This window comes from Trachypithecus francoisi, unplaced genomic scaffold (assembly GCF_009764315.1).
Source record: "Trachypithecus francoisi isolate TF-2019V2 unplaced genomic scaffold, Tfra_2.0 Contig00498, whole genome shotgun sequence".
Taxonomy (NCBI): Eukaryota; Metazoa; Chordata; class Mammalia; order Primates; family Cercopithecidae; genus Trachypithecus; species Trachypithecus francoisi.
Window position 1 is genome coordinate 5,512 of NW_022680681.1, and position 18,675 is coordinate 24,186.

Below are 18,675 nucleotides of genomic sequence, written 5' to 3' on the forward strand. Positions count from 1 at the left end.
TGTCGCCTCTTTGGAACCTTTTATGTGGATAGATTGTTGGGGCCCTCAAAGTCGGGAGTGCCATGGTGCCAGCTGGGGATCAAGACCGCGCGCCACACGGAGGGCAGCCGACCCAGACTGGGGCTCGCACCTTATGCGCCTCCTGGGCCCTGCGATTCTAGAGGCGCTCCCAGGCCGCTCGCGCCACGGTCACCCAACCTGAAAAGGGGGGGTCACGACCGTGGGGGTCATGGGGGGGGTGCCGGGGGTATCCACAGTGGGCTTCCGCGGGGCCTCCACCCCAGAGCTTCACAGAGGAAGTGAAGTTTGAGCTGCGCGCCCTGAGGGACTGGTAAGCGGCGGAGACAGGACTGGGCCTCCTTCCAGCTGCGCTGCCCCAGATGCAGAAACTTTCCTCCCAGTCTCCGCTCTCTTGCCCCGTCCCCCTCTGCCTCCTCCCTCCATCTCCCTCCTCCCTCCATTTCCCTCCTTCCCTCCTCCTCCTCCTCCCTCCTTTCTCCCCTCCTTTTTCTCTCCATCCTCCTCCCTCTCTCCTCCTCCTCCCTCTCCCTGTCCCCTCCCTCCCTGTCCCCATTCTCTCTCGCTACCCCTCTCTCCTTCTTTCACCCCTCCTCCTCCTCGTCCTCCTCCCTCCCTCTGTCCCCTTCCTCCTTGTCCCTGCTTGTCTCCCTCGCTCCGCCTCCCTTCTTCTTTCACCTCTTCTTTTTCTCTCCCTCCTCCTCCCGTTCCCCTCCTCCTCCCTCCCCCTGTCCCTTCCATCCCCCTGTCCCCTCTTCTCTCCCTAGCTCCTCCTCCCTCCTTTCTCCCTCGCTCCTGCCCCCTGGCTTCCCTCGCATCTCTTGCAAAACCCGGGACGGATCGCGGGCCCGTGCCCGGGCCCGGCCTCCGCGCAGGCGCAGGAGCAGCGCCGGCTCGGCCGCTAGTCGGAAGCGCCAGCCCGGAGCCGGGGAAGTGGCCGCAGAGGCTGCTCGGTCCCGCTGCCCGCCAGGTCGTGGGTTCCCGCTCCGGGCCCGGGGCCACCGGCTGTGTAAGTGCAAAGCGGGGGGGCTCCCGGTCAGGCAATTCGGGCCGGCTGCGGGGAGGGCTGGCTGCGCGGCTGGCCGCGGAGTCGGCGCGTCCCGCGGAGGGGCTCGCCCGGTCCTCACCTGTCCGGGCCGAGCCCGCCACACCTGTCCGGGTCCGCTGCCTGGCCGGGGTTCAGCTTGCACCTGCTGAAGGCGCCCTGGGTCCTGTTGGCGCTCTGCTTACACCTGTCCAAGGCCGTGTCCACACCCGCTGAAGACCCGGCGGACACCTGTCCGGGACCCGGCCCACACCTGCTGCCCGGGCCGGCTCTGCTGTCCCGAGCCTGCGGCGGGGTCCCCTTCCCCTCTGCGCCTCCGAGCTGTCTCCGCCTGACTTCCCCTCCCGGGCCGTCCGCGACGCCGGAGCCCCCCGCCCCTGGGCCTGGCTACGCCCCCTGGAGCCCGCGGGGTCTGGGACACGCGGCTGGGGCCTGGGGACCTGCACAGCCCACGCCCCCGGCGCTTTCCCCGCCCTGCGATCCCAGGCTTCTCCTCTAGCCCTTTCCCTCTCATCTCGTGGATTCAAAGTGCCTCCGATCTAGCTGGGCGGCATCAGGCGGTACTCTGTGGGATAAGCGCGCTGTCAACTCCAACTTATCCCAGGGAAGCGTGGGGAGAGGAAATCAGCCTGCTGGCCTGTGGTCTTCTCCCTGTCAGCCCACCCCACGCCCCTCCACCCCTACGGACCTTCCCAACGTGAATGTCTGTTAACCGAAAGTTTTCCCGTGTTAGGATGCATTGTCTGTCTGCAAATGTTTTTATAGAGAGAGGAATTAAAACGTTGGCAGCAAGGCCCAGGAGGAAGGTATGGGGGAGTCACTTCCCTTCCATCCCCCACCGCCCTAGTTTAAACTCGTGACTGTCCAGTGTTTCTAAGGTAGTCATAGCTACCTATGACATCTTTATTTGTTAACATGAAACAGCATCGGATGAATGATATTGGAGGCCCAGGAACATTGCTGTCCTACAGATCTGGCTAGGTTTTGTTGTGTGTGTTTGTTCGTTTTTTTTTTTTTTAATTGTGTGCAAGACCAGTAGTGTAGAGGGAAAAATAGTTGTCTGGAAACATGTAAACAATGAATGTTTCAGAAATCTAGTGTGTCAAAAATAACAGCTTCATTGAGCCTCGATTACCTGCCATAAAATCCACTGCTTTGAAGTGTACAATTCAGTGACTTTTTTTTTTTTTTTGAGACAGAGTCTCTCACTGTCGTCGGGGCTGGAGTGCAATGGCGCGATCTCAGCTCACTGCAACCTCCGCCTCCCGGGTTCAAGCGATTCTCCTGCCTCAGCCTCCCAAGTAGCTGGGATTACAGGTTCATGCCACCATGCTCGGCTAATTTTTTTTTGTATTTTTAGTAGAGACGGGGTTTCACCATGTTGGCCAGGCTGATCGCGAACTCCTGACCTCGTGATCCACTCGCCTTGGCCTCCCAAAGTTTTGGGATTACAGGCGTGAGCCACCGAGCCCGGCCAATTCAGTGATTTTTTTTTTTTTTTTTTTTTTTTTTGAGACAGAGTCTCGCTCTGTCGCCCGGGCTGGAGTGCAGTGGCCGGATCTCAGCTCACTGCAAGCTCCACCTCCCGGTTCACGCCATTCTCCTGCCTCAGCCTCCCGAGTAGCTGGGACTACAGGCGCCCGCCACCTCGCCCGGCTAGATTTTTGTATTTTTTTTAGTAGAGACGGGGTTTCACCGTGTTAGCCGGGATGATCTCGATCTCCTGACCTCGTGATCCGCCCGTCTCGGCCTCCCAAAGTGCTGGGATTACAGGCTTGAGCCACCGCGCCCGGCCCAGTGATTTTTAATATATTCACACTTGTGTAACCATTGCCATTCCAGAACATTTTCATCACCCCAGAGAGAACCTCCATACCCATTAGCAGTCACTCCTCATTTCCCCTCCCACAGTCCCTGGCAGCCACCAATTTACTTTCGATATATATAGATTTGCATATTCAGGGCATTTAATATTAATGGAATCATACAACATGTGACCTTGTGTATTTGGCTTCTTTCACTCAGCACAATGCTTTCAGAAGGTTTTCATGTTGTGGCCTACATCAACACTTTGTTCCTTTTGTGGCTGAATAATATCCCATTGTATGGATTTAACATTTTGTGTATCAGGCAGTTGATGGACATTTGTGTTGTTTTCACTCCTTAGCTATAAAGAATAACGCGGGCCTGGCCGGGCGTGGTGGCTCACGCCTGTAATGCCAGCACTTTGGGAGGCCAAGGCGGTGGATCACGAGGTCAAGAGATCGAGACCATCCTGGCCAACATGGTGAAACACCCTCTCTACTAAAAATACAAAAATTAGCCGGGCGTGGTGGCGGGCGCCTGTAGTCCCAGCTACTCAGGAGGCTGAAGCAGTAGAATCCCTTGAACCTGGGAGGTGGAGTTTGCAGTGAGCCGAGATTGCACCACTGTACTCCAGCCTGGCGACAGAGTGAGAAAAAAACAAGAATAATGCTGTGCCTGTAATCCCAGCACTTTGAGAGGCTGAGGCAGGTGGATCACCTGAGGTCATGAGTTCAAGACCATCCTGGACAACATGGCGAAACCCCATCTCCACTAAAAATACAAAAATGACGGGCTCACGCCTCTAGTCCCAGCTTCCCAGGAGGCTGAGGCATGAGAATGGCTTGAACCTGGGAGGTGGAGGTTGAGGTGAGCTGAAATCCTGCCACTGCACTCCAGCCTGGGTGACAGAGCAAAACTCCGTCTCAAGAAAAGAGGAATAATGCTGCTATGTACATTCCTGTACAAGTTTTTGGTGTGGACACATGTTTTCAGATCTCTTGGATTGCTGGTTTTATGGTAGCTCTATGGAGGAACTACCAAGTTGAAGATATGTATTTTTGCTGTTTTAATACCTGTATTAGCTTAGTCTCAGATACCAGAACTGGCTCAGTAGCTGGCGTCTTTTTTTTTTGTTAAGAGTCTTATTCTATCACTCAGGCTGGAGTGCAGTAGTGTGATCTCAGTTCACGGTAACCTCCTCCTCCCTGGGTTCAAGCGATTCCTGTGCCTCAGCCTCCCAAGTAGCTGGAATTACAGGTGTATGTCACCATGCCTGGCTAATTTTTGTATTTTTAGTAGAGAAAGGGTTTTGCCATGTTGGCCAGGCTGGTCTCAAACTCCTGACGTCCTCAGGCAGTCCACTCGAATTGGCCTCCCAAAGTGCTGAGATCACAGGTGTGAGGTCAGGTGTTTTTATTTTTTTATTTTTTTATTTTTTGAGAGGGAGTCTCTTATCGCCCAGGCTGGAGTGCAGTGGCACGATCTCAGCTCACTGCAACCCCCACCTCCTGGGTTCAAGCGATTCTCCTCCCTCAGCCTCCTGAGTAACTGGGATTACAGGCATGCACCCCCACGCCTGGCTAATTTTTTTGTATTTTTATTAGAGACAGGGTTTTTCCATGTTGGTCAGGCTGGTCTCCAACTCCTGACCTCAAGTGATCTGCCTGCCTCGACCTCCCAAAGTGCTGGGATTACAGATGTGAGCCACCGCACCTGGCTGATTATGCTGCTTTTTAGATGAGACAATACTTTTTATTTTTATTTTTATTTTTTTTTGAGATGGAGTCTCGCTCTGTCGCCCAGGCTGGAGTGCAGTGGCCGGATCTCAGCTCACTGCAAGCTCCGCCTCCCGGGTTTACGCCATTCTCCTGCCTCAGCTCCGAGTAGCTGGGACTACAGGCGTCCGCCACCTCGCCCGGCTAGTTTTTTTTTTTTTTTTTTTTTGTATTTTTTTTAGTAGAGACGGGGTTTCACCGTGTTAGCCAGGATGGTCTCCATCTCCTGACCTCGTGATCTGCCCGTCTCGGCCTCCCAAAGTGCTGAGATTACAGGCTTGAGCCACCGCGCCCGGCCACTTTTTATTTTTAAATTATTTTTATTTATTTATTTTTTTGAGATGGAGTCTCACTCTGTTGCCCAGGCTGGAGTGCAATGGTGTGATCTTGACTCACTGCCTCCTCCACTTCCTGAGTTCAAGCAATTCTCCTGCCTCAGCCTCCGGAGTAGCTGGGACTACAGGTGTGTGCCACCACTCCTGGCTAATTTTTGTATTTTTAGTAGAGACCGGGTTTTGCCATGTTGACCAGGCTGGTCTTGAACTCCTGACCTCAAGTGATCCTCCCACCTCCGCCTCCCAAATTACAGGTGTGAGCCACCATGTCTGGCCGAGATGATACTTTTAAAATACGGCCCTTTCTTCATCTGCGGTGGGCCGCACTCTCCTTCTCTGTAGAATGAAGGCTTCAGTGTTTCTCTACTTCTGTTAAACCCATGCCTGCTTTTGAGAAACATGACCTCTCCAGTCTCCCCTGCTCAGTATTTTGATATGTCCTCCGAGGGGTGTTATGCCTCTTTGTTGGAAGATGATTTGATTTTGGTTCTTTCCAAGGTGGTTTTTGTGTGCAGAAAAGACTCTTTAGGGAATCATTGTGGGGAAAGGGCAGGAGAGAGTGGGGCATCGTCCTTAAGAGCATGAGCACTGGAGTCGGGGACTTGGGCCGAGTCATACACGTAGAATATACTTGTGAACCATTTAGATCCTGGGCAGAAACAAGACATGTTGGGAGGCTAGGGTTTCCTTTTCTTTAAATATAATTTTGTCCATACTCCCCTATCCATGTGCATTTTTGAAGTTTGTAGTGGTGGAGTTGCTGTGTATAGTCCATTGTGGGATCTGCATATTCAGAATGGGATAGCCCCCAACACGCAGTCCTCCTCTCAGTGCAGGGTGAGAGGCTTGCCATTAGAATTTCACAGAGGTCTTGTGGCTATGTCATTTTAATCTTAGTGTCTCACCTGGGAGGGTTACTGCCATGATCTCTGCAGTCAGGCTTTGGTGACCTGAAGGTCATGCAGTTTTGGGCTTCCTATTTAAGAAAAAGAAAACAAAATTAAAAATGCAAAATTAGTCAGGTGCAGTGGCTCACGCCTGTAATCCCAGCACTTTGGGAAGCTGAGGCGGGTAGATCAGAAGGTCAAGAGATTGAGACCATCCTGGCTAACTCAGTGAAACGCTGTCTCTACTAAAAATACAAAAAATTAGCCAGGCGTGGTGGCGGGCACCTGTAGTCCCAGCTCCTTGGGAGGCTGAGGCAGGAGAATGGCGTGAACCTGGGAGGCGGAACTTGCAGTGAGCCGAGATCACACCACTGCACTCTAGCTCGGGCGACAGAGTGAGACTCCGTCTAAAAAAAAAAAAAGCAAAATTAGATAGACGGCCATGGAAGGGGCCTAAAGCTGAACCCCATTAGCTCATAGTACAGCTGCCTCTGGCCAGGGGGACCATGGGCAAATACCCTGAGGAAGTGTGAGCCCGCTGATGGGGACATTGGAGGTGTGTATACAGAGAGCTCATTTAATCTCCCTCACCTTTAAAAAAATTAGACGTTTTATTTGAGACTATAGTAGTTGTAGCTCCATGTGCATTTGTCAGAAATAATACCGAGAGATCCTATATACCTTTTGCCCATTTTCCCCCCGTGGTGCCATCTTATAAAACCACGGTACGTTATCACAACCAGAATGTTGACTTGCTGACACCTTGAGGTATGTGTTACTATCCTCATTTTTATTCACGATGGAACTGGGGTTCAGGGAGGTGCACAGGCTTGCTCCAGGTCACCCAGGTCGTGCGTGTAGAGCTGGGAGTTGAATATCAGCCCTGACTTCCAGGCAGTGGGGTTTCCATCCTGACCAGCTGTGGGCTGGGACCAGCATTCATTCGATTGTCCATTGTTTGTTTGTTCACTAATTCCTTCAACAAACATGTATTGAGGATCTCCTATGAGCCAGATTCTTTCATGTGGGTCATCTAATTTAATTTTTCCCCAGCTCTGGGGAATCAGGTAATAACGTTTTCTTTTTATATCCGACAAAATTGGCTCAGAGAGGTTATGGCAGCTCTCCCGTTTATAAAGGAGCAGTGGTATATTTGTGTAATCTCTCCTTTTATGTTAGGCACAATGCTAGGTCCTTTACATTCGCAACCTCCTCAATCTAAATAGAGTTTTATAAGGTAAGTTCTTTTTCTTTTAATTCTTTTTTTTTTTTGAGATGGAGTCTGGCTCTGTTGCCCAGGCTGGAGTGCAGTGGCGGGATCTCGGCTCACTGCAAGCTCTGCCTCCTGGGTTCATGTCATTCTCTTGCCTCAGCCTCCCAAGTAGCTGGGACTACAGGCACCCGCCACCACACCCAGCTAATTTTTTTGTATTTTTAGTAGAGACAAGGTTTCACCATGTTAGCCAGGATGGTCTCCATCTCTCCTGACCTCGTGATCTGCCCGCCTCGGCCTCCCAGAGTGCTGGGATTACAGGCATGAGTCACTGTGCCCCACCTTGTTTTTTTTTTTTTTTTTGAGATGGAGTCTCACTCTGTCACCCAGGCTGGAGTGCAGTGGCACGATCTCAGCCCACTGCAGCTTCCACCTCCTAGGTTCCAGCAGTTTTCCTGCCTCAGCCTCCCGGGTAGCTGGGGTTATAGGTACGTGCCACCACGCCCGGCTAAGTTTTGTATTTTTAGTACAGGTGGGGTTTCACCATGTTAGCCAGGCTGGTCTCAAATTCCTGACCTCACGTGATCCGCCAGCCTTGGCCTTCCAAAGTATTAGGATTACAGGTGTGAGCCACCGTGCCCGGCCAAGACAAGTTCTATTATCACCACTATTTTGTAGCTGAGGAGTTCCAGGGAGCCCAGAATTCAAATCCAGATCTGACTGCATGGTGGATTTTTCTTAATATCCTGTTGAGGGGATGGGGGAGCAATGACACACGTGTTTATTCATTCACTCAACAGATATTTTTGAGCACTGACTCTTACTACTCCTGGTTAGGTAGTGGGAATAGAAAGACAAGAAACAGCCCCGTTTCTGCAGAAGCTCCAAGCTGAGGCCGAGGGACTGAAGGTCAACAGTTACCGCATTGTGATCAGAGCTGTGATAGCCACGTGTGGAGCCCTAAGACCTGTTGACGCTATGGCTTTCCTTGGGGCTTCCCCTGCCTGTGGCTAGTGAAGGTCAGAGTCACTGCCTCCCAGAGTGGGCTGTCAGCTCTCAGGACTCTGCGTCTCACAGCCTCATTTCTTCTCTCTGAACAGGGACTTCAAAATGAGCGTCCCTGACTACATGCAGTGTGCTGAGGACCACCAGACGCTGCTCGTGGTGGTCCAGCCTGTGGGCATCGTCTCCGAGGAGAACTTCTTCAGGATCTATAAGAGGATTTGCTCTGTGAGTCAGATCAGCGTGCGGGACTCCCAGCGGGTCCTCTACATCCGCTACAGGCACCACTATCCACCTGAGAACAACGAGTGGGGTGACTTCCAGACCCACCGCAAAGTCGTGGGCCTCATCACCATCACAGACTGCTTCTCGGCCAAGGACTGGCCGCAGACCTTTGAGAAGTTCCACGTGCAGAAGGAGATCTACGGCTCCACGCTGTATGACTCCCGGCTCTTTGTCTTCGGGCTGCAGGGGGAGATCGTGGAGCAGCCGCGCACCGACGTGGCCTTCTACCCCAACTATGAGGACTGCCAGACAGTGGAGAAGAGAATCGAGGACTTCATCGAGTCACTCTTCATTGTGCTGGAGTCCAAGCGTCTGGACAGAGCCACAGACAAGTCTGGGGATAAGATCCCCCTTCTCTGTGTCCCGTTTGAGAAAAAGGATTTTGTAGGACTGGACATAGACAGCAGGTAAGTTTACCTAGAGACCCAGGCCCCTTGGCTTCCCTACATCAGAAAGGGAAAGCGCATGGCAGAATTTTATTGCAGCAAGGAGTAGAAAGGTGTTGTCCATTGGTTTTTAAAACTAATGACTTTCTGTCAGAATCTGTTTGAGTGCTGCTAAAAAACCAAACAAAAACCAGTGACTTTTAAAGACAGAGACAGCCTTTGGTTTGGGGGAGTCTTTTAGAGTTGTCATGTACACTCCCCTTTTTATTAGTGGGGCTCCACTTGTGGGACTCCTGGAGCTCCGTCCCATACAGTAGCCACAGCCAGTTGTGGCTTTTGAACACTAGACACGAGGCTAGTTTGAGTTGAGATGGGCTGTGAATAAAACCCATGCCAGATTTTGAGACTTACTTCTGCAAAAATAAACTTTCTTGCTAATTTTTTTTTTTGAGACAGCCTGTCTCTCAGGCTGGAGTGCAGTGGTGTGATCTTGGATCAGTGCAACCTCCACCTCCCGGGTTCAAGTGATTCTCATGCCTCAGCCTCCCAAGTAGCTGGGACTACAGGCATGTGCCACCGTGCCTGGCTAAGTTTTGTATATTTAATAGAGATAGGATCTTGCCACATTGGCCAGGCTGGTCTTGAACTCCTGGCCGCAAGTGATCCGCCTGCCTTGGCCTCCCAAAGTGCTGGGATTACAGGTGTGAACCTCCGTGCCTGGCCAACTTTCTTGCTAATATGTTTTATATAGATTATGTGTTGAAATGATAGTATTTTACCTATCTTAGGTTAAATAAACTATATTTTAAAAATCAGTATCAACTGTTTCATTTTTACTTTTAAAAATGTGGCAACTAGAAACTGAAATTTACGTATGTGGCTTGCGTTTTATTTCTGTTGGACAGCACTGTGCTAGAGCACAGTTTGAACACTTATTCAGTCTCGTCCCTTTGGTTCACAGATGAGAGGGTGAATGTGGAGAGGTAAGGGCTAGGTCCTAGCTGAGCTAGAAGTAGAGCCCATGTCTCCTGATTGCCAGGCTGTGCACCCTGCGTATGTGGCTACCTTTTCTCTCCTGATGGCCACAGTGTCGAATTCCTCACTTACAGAGCAGCCAAGCACAGGTATTGGATGCCAGAAATACCACCTGGCAGCTCCTAAACAGCTACCTTATACAAATGAAAAGTATGTCTGTTCTCTCTGTGTCCAAGGAGTGTTGGATAGAGCAGGAAAAGGTCGGCTTCCCATCTTGCCTGTTGTTAAGTCTAAAACTTTATTTCAAATCAGAATTTCAGATGAGCTCTTCCTTGCCACTTCCTTCCACTCTCTGCTCGCTGCTCTGTCTTGCCATGGTGGCTGTTCTGCAGAGCTGGATGAGATGCAAGCCTAGGCAGCAACTGTTTGCCAAGAGGGCGTCCCCATTTGCCAGGGAAAGTGATGTGTCACTGTGTCAGTCACTGGCCTCCTGGCTTGGACAGGGCTCTCCCTCCTCCTGTGTAGGATTGGCTGATGAGCCACAGGTGAGGATTCAGTGATGTCATGTGCATGCCACCACAGTGCCTGCTGCAAAGTAGGTGCTCAGTATGTTTCTAAAATTTCTCTAAGGTCAAACGGTGTCCTTCTGGTTGTTGGTAAGTATGAGGAGAAATGATCAGAGCATTGAGACACAGTAGTCTAAGTCCAGCCCTCAGAGTTGGAAGCATAGAATAGCCTCAGTCACACCTGCCTGTGGTGCTTTGCAGGGTCTGGAAGGAAGGAATTTTCACTTCTTCACCCAAATGTGTATATTTGGCTTCAGGAAAGGGAAAGGCATGCCGTAGACCTGCTCTGTATTGAATCCTCACGGCAGCCCTGTGATCTCCGCCGGGTTGCTGTGCTGGCTGATGTGGGGCTGAGGCAGCAAGGTTTAGAGACCTGGGCAGCCACCGAGCAGCAGAGCTGACACAAGCTCCAGGTCTGTCTCTGAGACCCAGGGCCTTTCTACCTCACCTCGTTGCCTTCTGCTGCGCCTCCTGTGCCTCTTGAAGAGCGCACACTGCTGTCCAGCCAGCAGGCACCTGTGGGAGTCATCCCTGATAAGGTGTTGCTCTATGCTATGCACAGCTTGGCGGCCACCTGCGAGGTTGGCAGGGAGTGGCCTGCCCCTGCTTTACAGAGAAGGGGTGAAGGGTTGAAGCTCACAGGCAGCATGGATGAGGAACCCCGCTCTGACCCCTTGACTCATGCCTTCTTCCTTTGCCACATGGGCACCAGTGACATTTTTCAGTCACCCACTTCTCGGCGGTGAGGTTGCAGATCCACCTTCGAATGCCAGGTCTTTTTTGCCTTTTGAAATCTGTGCTCACAACCCCGCAGGAGGAATGGGAGTGTGCTGCTATGCAGTGCATCACACGTGGTGGATAATGACTGACAAGTGTTCGTTGAGAGCCTTCATATGCCAGGCATGGCTCCAGGCACTGAAAATACAGTGGCAAATACAGCTGCTTGCTCACTATAGTGGGACAACCGCAATTAGATGTCAGTTAGCATTTGAAGTTCAGTGAGATCATGACACCAGTGAACTCAAATAAAATACATCCTCCTCTCGTAATGGGTAACCTGTTGTTGCTTTTGTTTCTCCATGGTTCTCCAATTTTTTTTTTTTGGAGATGTCGTCTTGCTCTGTCACTCAGGCTGGAGTGCAGTGGCGCCGTCTCGGCTCACTGCAACCTCCGCCTCCTGGGCTCAAACGATTCTTCGTGCCTCAGCCTCCTGAGTAGCTGGGATTACAGGCGTGCGCCACCACACTTGGCTAATGTTTGTATTTTTAGTAGAGACAGGGTTTCACCATGTTGGCCAGGCTGGTCTTGAACTCCTGACCTCAAGTGATCCGCCTGCCTCAGCCTCCCACAGTGCTGGGATTACAGGCGTGAGCCACCTTGCCTGGCCGATTCTCTAATTTTTGAAGGAATGATTTGGTGCAGGAACAGAGCCTTGCTCTCCCCTGCAACTCTTGGTGGGAGTGAGAAAGTGTCCAACCTGGAACGGGATAGTATTTGGTAGCTCAACAGGAAATGTCCAGATGTAAGTCCAGTTATGGTTTGACACACTGACCATGCTGATAGGCCCCTGACAGATCATTCTCCCTTCAGGTCCTGGACTTCCCTGGGACATGAGGTGCAGCTGTAATTTACTCTCAAGCTCACACGTGCCCCTCACAAAAACCCATGGCCCGTTCTTGTCCGTGTAGTGTTGTAGCTATCAAAATTATTTCTGTTCTTATATGTTTCTAATTTTTGCTTGTTCCTCTTTCTTTTCTTTTTCTTTTTTTCTGTCATACTGCCCTGTGAGTGTGTTATTGGGTGTGAAAAGGTAGGCTGTGAACATGTTGCATTAAAAATCGCTAGATTTCCCTCTGTGCTGCCTTCTCATAGCCTTCACTGCTTTAAAAAACAAACACTGCTGCCTAAATCTTATGGTAACTGGATAGTCTTTTCATTTTTTTAAAAATATGTTTTTTAATTTTAGCTTTTTTTTTTTTTTTTTTTTAGCACGTAACCCATTGGCGTTTGGTGTTTGCTAAAATACTTGCTCTGGGGGACCTTGTTCAGTCTGTAGCATTTAGTGACACAGGAACCTTTATTCTTTTGTGTGTTTGTTTTGAGGACGTGAATTGCTAATTGATTTAGGCAGCTGTAGGGGGTTTTCCTGGGATAGCTTAACTGCTTGATCCTGGGCTTCTGAGCGAATGTTTTCTGGCATGTAATTCCCGTCTGTGGCTGTGGGCCGTGCATGAAGGCAAGGAGCGCTGGCGCTGGAGTGTGCTAGTGGCCAGGGGAGCTGCGGGAGGGCGCGGCTGCCCGTCTTTTCTTTTGCTTCTGCCTTGAGCATGCCATTTCTCGTTTCCTTCACCTCAGCGACTTTCCACCATAAAGGAGACATAGGCCATTCTAAAACCCACATCAAGCTGGGCGCGGTGGCTCACACCTGTAATTCCAACACTTTGGAAGGCCGAGGCGGGTGGATCCCCTGAGGTCAGGAGTTCGAGATCAGCCTGGCCAACATGGTGAAACCTGTCTGTACCAAAAATAAAAAAATTAGCCGCGTGTGGTGGCATGTGCCTGTAATCCCAGCTTACTCGAGAGGCTGAGGCAGGAGAATTACTTGAATCCGGGAGGCAGAAGTTGCAGTGAGCCGAGCTCATGCCATTGCACTCTAGCCTGGGCGACAAGAGCGAAACTCCATCTCAAAATAAAAAACAAAAAAACTCACCCCAGTCTTTTGCGCCCCTTATGAGGGCTCAGGGGCAATTTGTTTAAGTGTCAGGGAAATATGGCCTTCTAGTTCACTTGGATCTTGTAGACACAAGGCCCTGTATAAGTGACCACTATTTCCTTTTTGCTTCTGCCAATGAGCATTCAGAACCAGAGAGGCAGTTCACCTGTAGCTATTGTACAGGCTCTTACCTGCCCAAGATTTTCCATTTAACCTCATATAGGTAAGACATAGCTGTGTCTGCCTTTTTTTTTTTTTTTTTGAGACAGAGTCTTACTCCCTCACCCAGGCTGGAGTGCAGTGACACGATCTTGGCTCACTGCAAACTCTGCCTTCTGAGTTGAAGCGATTCTCCTGCTTCAGCCTCTCAAGTAGCTGGGATTACAGGCACATGCCACCACGCCAGGCTATTTTTTGTATTTTTAGTAGAGACAGGTTTCACCATGTTGGCCAGGCTGGTCTTGAACTCCTGACCTCAAGTGATCCGCCTGCCTTGGCCTCTCAGAGTGCTGGGATTACAGGCATGAGCTACAGCGCCAAGCCTGTGTCTGCATTTGTTGACGCTATTGTCCCTCACTGGTGGCACATCATTTGTGTGCATTACTGATCTAGAGCCTCCAACACCAAGGGCAGCCCTGCGGGACACTCTTTGGCTGGCCTAGTCCCCTGTGGTTTCATCCCTCTCAGGGCAAGGTTCTCACTCTGTGACCTGCTGCCACCACCTCACTGCCCAGGGGCCTTGTTTCTTCCTTAATGGTCTGGTCCAAGTACCAACACTTTTCATTCTTCGTTTCTTTGTCCCAGCTGAGACAGGCTGGGCTTTCTGAAAGATTTCATCACATTCTAGGGTGGCGGAACAGAAGAGACATGAATGTGTTAAGTACAGGAAGTCGTAGCTGTCCAGCTTGGAAAATGCAGGGCAGGGATCCGGTGGTGGCTGGTTTATCCCAGGCTGTGGGCCTTTCCTGCCGCCACTGGCTCCCAGGATCGATGGGGACAGCCTGGCCTGGGCTCCCTCCTCCCCGCTCTCCTGGCAGCCGAGTCTCTGAGTTCATAACCCAGGTACTCTCCTGGACTGCAGGCCATTCAGAGTTCAGACCACAGGAGAGTCTTGAGTCCTTGTTCTGGGCTGTCCTCTCCACCTCCTGTGTGAGAGACAGTGCCTTTCCTAAGTGACCTGTGCCAGGAGAGACCTCCCTGATTAGCAGGTGCCCTCCCGAGGTGACTCATCACACATTTATGGGAAGCTTGTGGTGTGCTATGCTAGGTGCTGGGGCACCAAGCTATGATATACTTTGGAGACAGAGATGGGGAAAAGATGATGGACAGAAGGGAGAAATCTGTCTTGAGAGTGTGACTCAAACAACACGGCACCCGGTGGGCTGTTTCTTACCATGGGGAAAACTGGGAGGCCATGGGGGAAGTGTTTTTTGAGATGCCCGTTGGGCATTCAAGCGGAGACATTAAAGAGGCAATCGGATGTGAGTCTGGAGCTCAGGGGCAGGAGGGGGACTAGAGAGCCACATGGTTGTTGGCCGTATGTAGCCTGTGTTGAAAATCGTGAATGTGGATGAGCTGAGCAAGAGCAAGGGAGAATGCAGATGGAGGCAGGAGGAAGGCCCTGGGCTGACCCCTGGGTGCTTGCCATGACCAGGAGACTGGAGGACAGCCCAGATCCTTTTTTTTTTTTTTTTTTGAGATTGGAGTTTCACTCTTGTTGCCCAGGCTGGAATGCAGTGGTACTATCTCAGCTCACTGCAACCTCCGCCTCCCTGATTCCAGTGATTCTCCAGCCTTGCCTCCTGAGTAGCTAGGATTACAGGCATCTGCAACCACGCCCCACTTATTTTGTGTTTTTAGTAGAGATGGGGGTCTCACCATGTTGGCTAGGCTGGTCTTGAATGCCTGACCTCAGGTGATCCGCCTGCTTCAGCCTCCCAAAGTGTTGAGATTACAGGCGTGAGCCACCGCTCCTGGCTGGGGTTTTCTATGTTATTCCACGGAGTTTGGGGTTTTAGGTGCAGCTGTCACTTCTTCTAAAGGTGCTGGGAGTGGGGCTGCTACTAAAGAAATCTGAAGGGAATGATGTGGCCAGATTTGCCCTTCACCTCCTCTGTCCTGGCAGCAGGATGGAGTCCCAGCTGAACAGACTGTCTTTCCCATGGACCCAAAAGGGCAGATCAGGAAGGGCATCTTGAGGAGAGAGGCGCTGGGGAGTTGGGGGAGGGACTGTTGGATAGTTCTGGAATAGCTCTTTTTAACAAAAGATAAAAAACAAAAAACAAAACCCTCTTATGAACATTACTAGTTACTATCGAGGAAGCAGTTCTTTTTTTTTTTTTAGACAGAGTCTCACTCTGTTGCCCAGGCTGCAGGGCAGTGGCATGTTCTCAGCTCACTGCAACCTCTGCCTCCCAGATTCCAGTAGTTCTCCTGCCTCCCTCCTGAGTAGCTGGGACTACAGGTGTGTGCCACCATGCCTGGCTAATTTTTATATTTTGTTTAGTAGAGATGGGGTTTCACCATGTTGCCCAGGCTGGTCTTGAACTTCTGAGCTCAGACAGTCCACCTGCCTTGGCCTCCCAAAGTGCTAGGATTATAGGAGTGAGCCACTGCGCCCGGCTGGAGGCAGTTCTTCTTTGACACTTCTAAGTGTAAGGCACTATGCTGAGTGGATATGAGGACAAATAAGACAGCCTATCATCAGAGGCTTAAACCTGACTATGGGAGTAATACAAGTTTAAAAGGGGAGAAGAGGGGAAACGAATGTGACTATACATCAGACACCAGTTAGCCACCCACCTACCTATTTCATTTATGTTGCACTGATGCCACCTGAAGCAGATGGTAAAATTTGCTGAGAGGAAGCCCAATTTGCTGAGAGGAAGCATTCTCAGAGGGGTTAAATAATGAGTCCAGCATCACCCAGCTAGTAATGAAACAGCAGGATTCAAACTCAGGTCCTTCAGACTTTAAATAAATGCATGTTCTCTCTCCTAATTATGCTGCCTTCCTCTTATACTTGGAAGACTAAAGTAAATCAGTTTCTGAGCCTTTCAGAAAAATTGTCAAAAGAACTTCTCTTGCTTAAGTGCTGCAGATTTATTTCACAAAGCTCTGACTTCTTTGATAGTTAGGTAGCGTCAAAGTGTTTTACATCCCAGGGAGATAGGTTTTTCATTTTGCTTTTACGTTGATGTAGTTGCAAATAATGCACATATGCAAAATAAAATGTAGACAGTTCTGAACTTTTAATGAGAACTTTTCAGTTCTCTCTCTTTTTTGTTTTTGAGATGGAGTCTGGCTCTGTTGCCCAGGCTGGAGGGCATTGGCATGATCTCAGCTCACTGCAACCTCTGCCTCCTGGGCTCAAGTGATCCTCGCACCTCAGCCTCCCAAGTAGCTGGGACTACAGGCATGCATCACCACACCTGGTTAAATTTTTTGTATGTTTTCATGAAGACGGAGTTTAACCGTGTTGCTCAGGCTGGTCTCGAATTCCTGAGCTCAAGCAATTTGCCTAGGATTACAGGCATGCTGTGTAATCCATGCAGGAATTACAGGTATGAACCACCATGGCTGGCTTCTTGCTCTTTCTTTATCGAGTGATGTTTTAATATTCAAACTTTAACATAAAAACATTCAGATGGAAGAAATCAACACTAACAATTTGTTTTCAGTTTTTCATTAGGCAAGATACAGTATCAGTTAATGGTCCATAAAGCATCTAAAACTGAGTATAAAATGTTGCATTTCTTTTTTTTCTTTTTTTCTTTTCTTTTCTTTTTTTTACTTTCTGTTTAGAGCTCTCTTGCATTTTTTATTTTTTTATTTTTATTTTTTTTGAGACGGAGTCTGTCTCTGTTGCCCAGGCTGGAGTGCAGTGGCGCGATCTTGGTTCACTGCAACCTCCGCCTTTGAGACTGAAGCCGTTCTTGTGCGTCCAGCCTTTGAGTAGCTGGGATTACAGGTGTGTGCCACGGCACTCAGTTAATTTTTATTTTTATTTTTTATATGGAGTCTCACTCTTTTTTTTTTTTTTTTTGAGACGGAGTCTCCCTCTGTCGCCCAGGCTGGAGCGCAGTGGCCGGATCTCAGCTCACTGCAAGCTCCGCCTCCCGGGTTTACGCCATTCTCCTGCCTCAGCCTCCGGAGTAGCTGGGACTACAGGCACACGCCACCTCGCCCGGCTATTTTTTTTTTTTTTTGTATTTTTAGTAGAGACGGGGTTTCACCGTGTTAGCCAGGATGGTCTTGATCTCTTGACCTCGTGATCCGCCTGTCTCGGCCTCCCAAAGTGCTGGGATTACAGGCTTGAGCCACCGTGCCCCGGCCTGGAGTCTCACTCTTGTCGCCCAGTCTGGAGTGCAGTGGTGCGATCTCGGCTCACTGCAACTTCCACCTCCCAGATTCAAGCAATTCTCCTGCCTCAGCCTCCTGAGTAGCTGGGATTATAGGAGTGCGCCACCATGCCTGGCTCATTTTGTATTTTTAGTAGAGACGTGATTTTACCATGTTGACTAGGTTGCTCTTGAACTCCTGACCTCAGGTGATCTGCCTGCCTCGGCTTCCCAAACTGCTGAGATTTCAGACGTGAGCCACTGCGCCTGGCTGCTCTCGCATCTTAAGGTTGTCTGCTTTGGCGCTTTAATTCTACCATGTGAGCACCTTTTAGTATTCTTATTGTATTTACATCAGGCATGTAGTCAAAAGGCTCCCCACCCAAAAATATTGTAGTGCAAATTATGGGCTGTAGCCATTATTTAAGTATACAAAGACTTTTTTTTTTTTTTTTTTTTTTTTTTTTTTTTTGAGACAGAATCTCCCTCTGTTGCCCAGGCTGGAGTGCAGTGGTGTGATCTTGGCTCACTGCAAGCTCCGCCTCCTGGATTCATGCCATTCTCCTGCCTCAGCCTCTCCATTAGCTGGGACTACAGACACTCGCCACTATGCCCAGCTAATTTTTTGTATTTTTTAGTAGAGATGGGGTTTCACCATGTTAGCCAGGATGGTCTGGATCTCCTGACTTCGTGATCAGCCCACCTTGGCCTCCCAAAGTGCTGGGATTACAGGCATGAGTCACCACGCGTGGCCCTTTTTTTGGGGTGGGGGGATGGAGTCTCACTCCATTGCCAGGCCAGAGTACAGTGGTGCCATCTCAGCTCACTGCAAGCTCTGCCTCCCGGGTTCAAGTGATTCTTCTGCCTCAGCCTCCCGAGTAGCTGGAACTACAGGTGCACCCCACCATGCCCAGCTAATTCTTGTATTTTTAGTAGAGACAGGGTTTCACCATGTTGGCCACGATGGCCTTGATCTCTTCACCTCGTGATCCACCTGCCTCGGCCTCTCATAGTGCTGGGATTACAGGCGTGAACCGCCTCACCAGGCCCAAGGACTTCTTAAACTATGTAATACCATCCCCGACCGTGCAAAAGACATTCTCTTTATCCAGGTTCCTTTGGATTTTAATTGAAAACTGTTGTTGTTGGGCAGCTTTAGCTTTTCTTTGGATTTGAATATAGAAATTTCTTTGCAGATAAATTGTTTTTTGGACTAGAATACCAAGCTCTTGTTTTCCATAAGTCATATAAATAGTACCAGAATCACAAACATATTAAGCATTTTCTTCTTTTTTTTTTTTTTTGGAGACAGAGTCTCACTCTGTCGCC

The 18,675-nt window shown here is 50.0% G+C and overlaps 1 protein-coding gene across 2 annotated transcripts in view; it reads left to right on the top strand.

Moving 5' to 3' along the window:
• The first annotated feature begins 768 nt into the window (after positions 1–768).
• LOC117084529 (trafficking protein particle complex subunit 9-like) overlaps positions 769–18,675 on the top strand; it is a 69,045-nt gene continuing 51,138 nt past the window's right edge. Inside the window, exons 1-2 of one of the 2 annotated variants that reach the window (XM_033213282.1) lie at positions 769–1,027; positions 8,180–8,773. In XM_033213282.1, coding sequence (XP_033069173.1) covers positions 8,190–8,773 — 584 coding nt within the window. In that variant the 5' untranslated portion in view covers positions 769–1,027; positions 8,180–8,189. The remainder of the gene's footprint in view (positions 1,028–8,179; positions 8,774–18,675) is intronic. The other variant, XM_033213280.1, reaches the window with a different exon arrangement.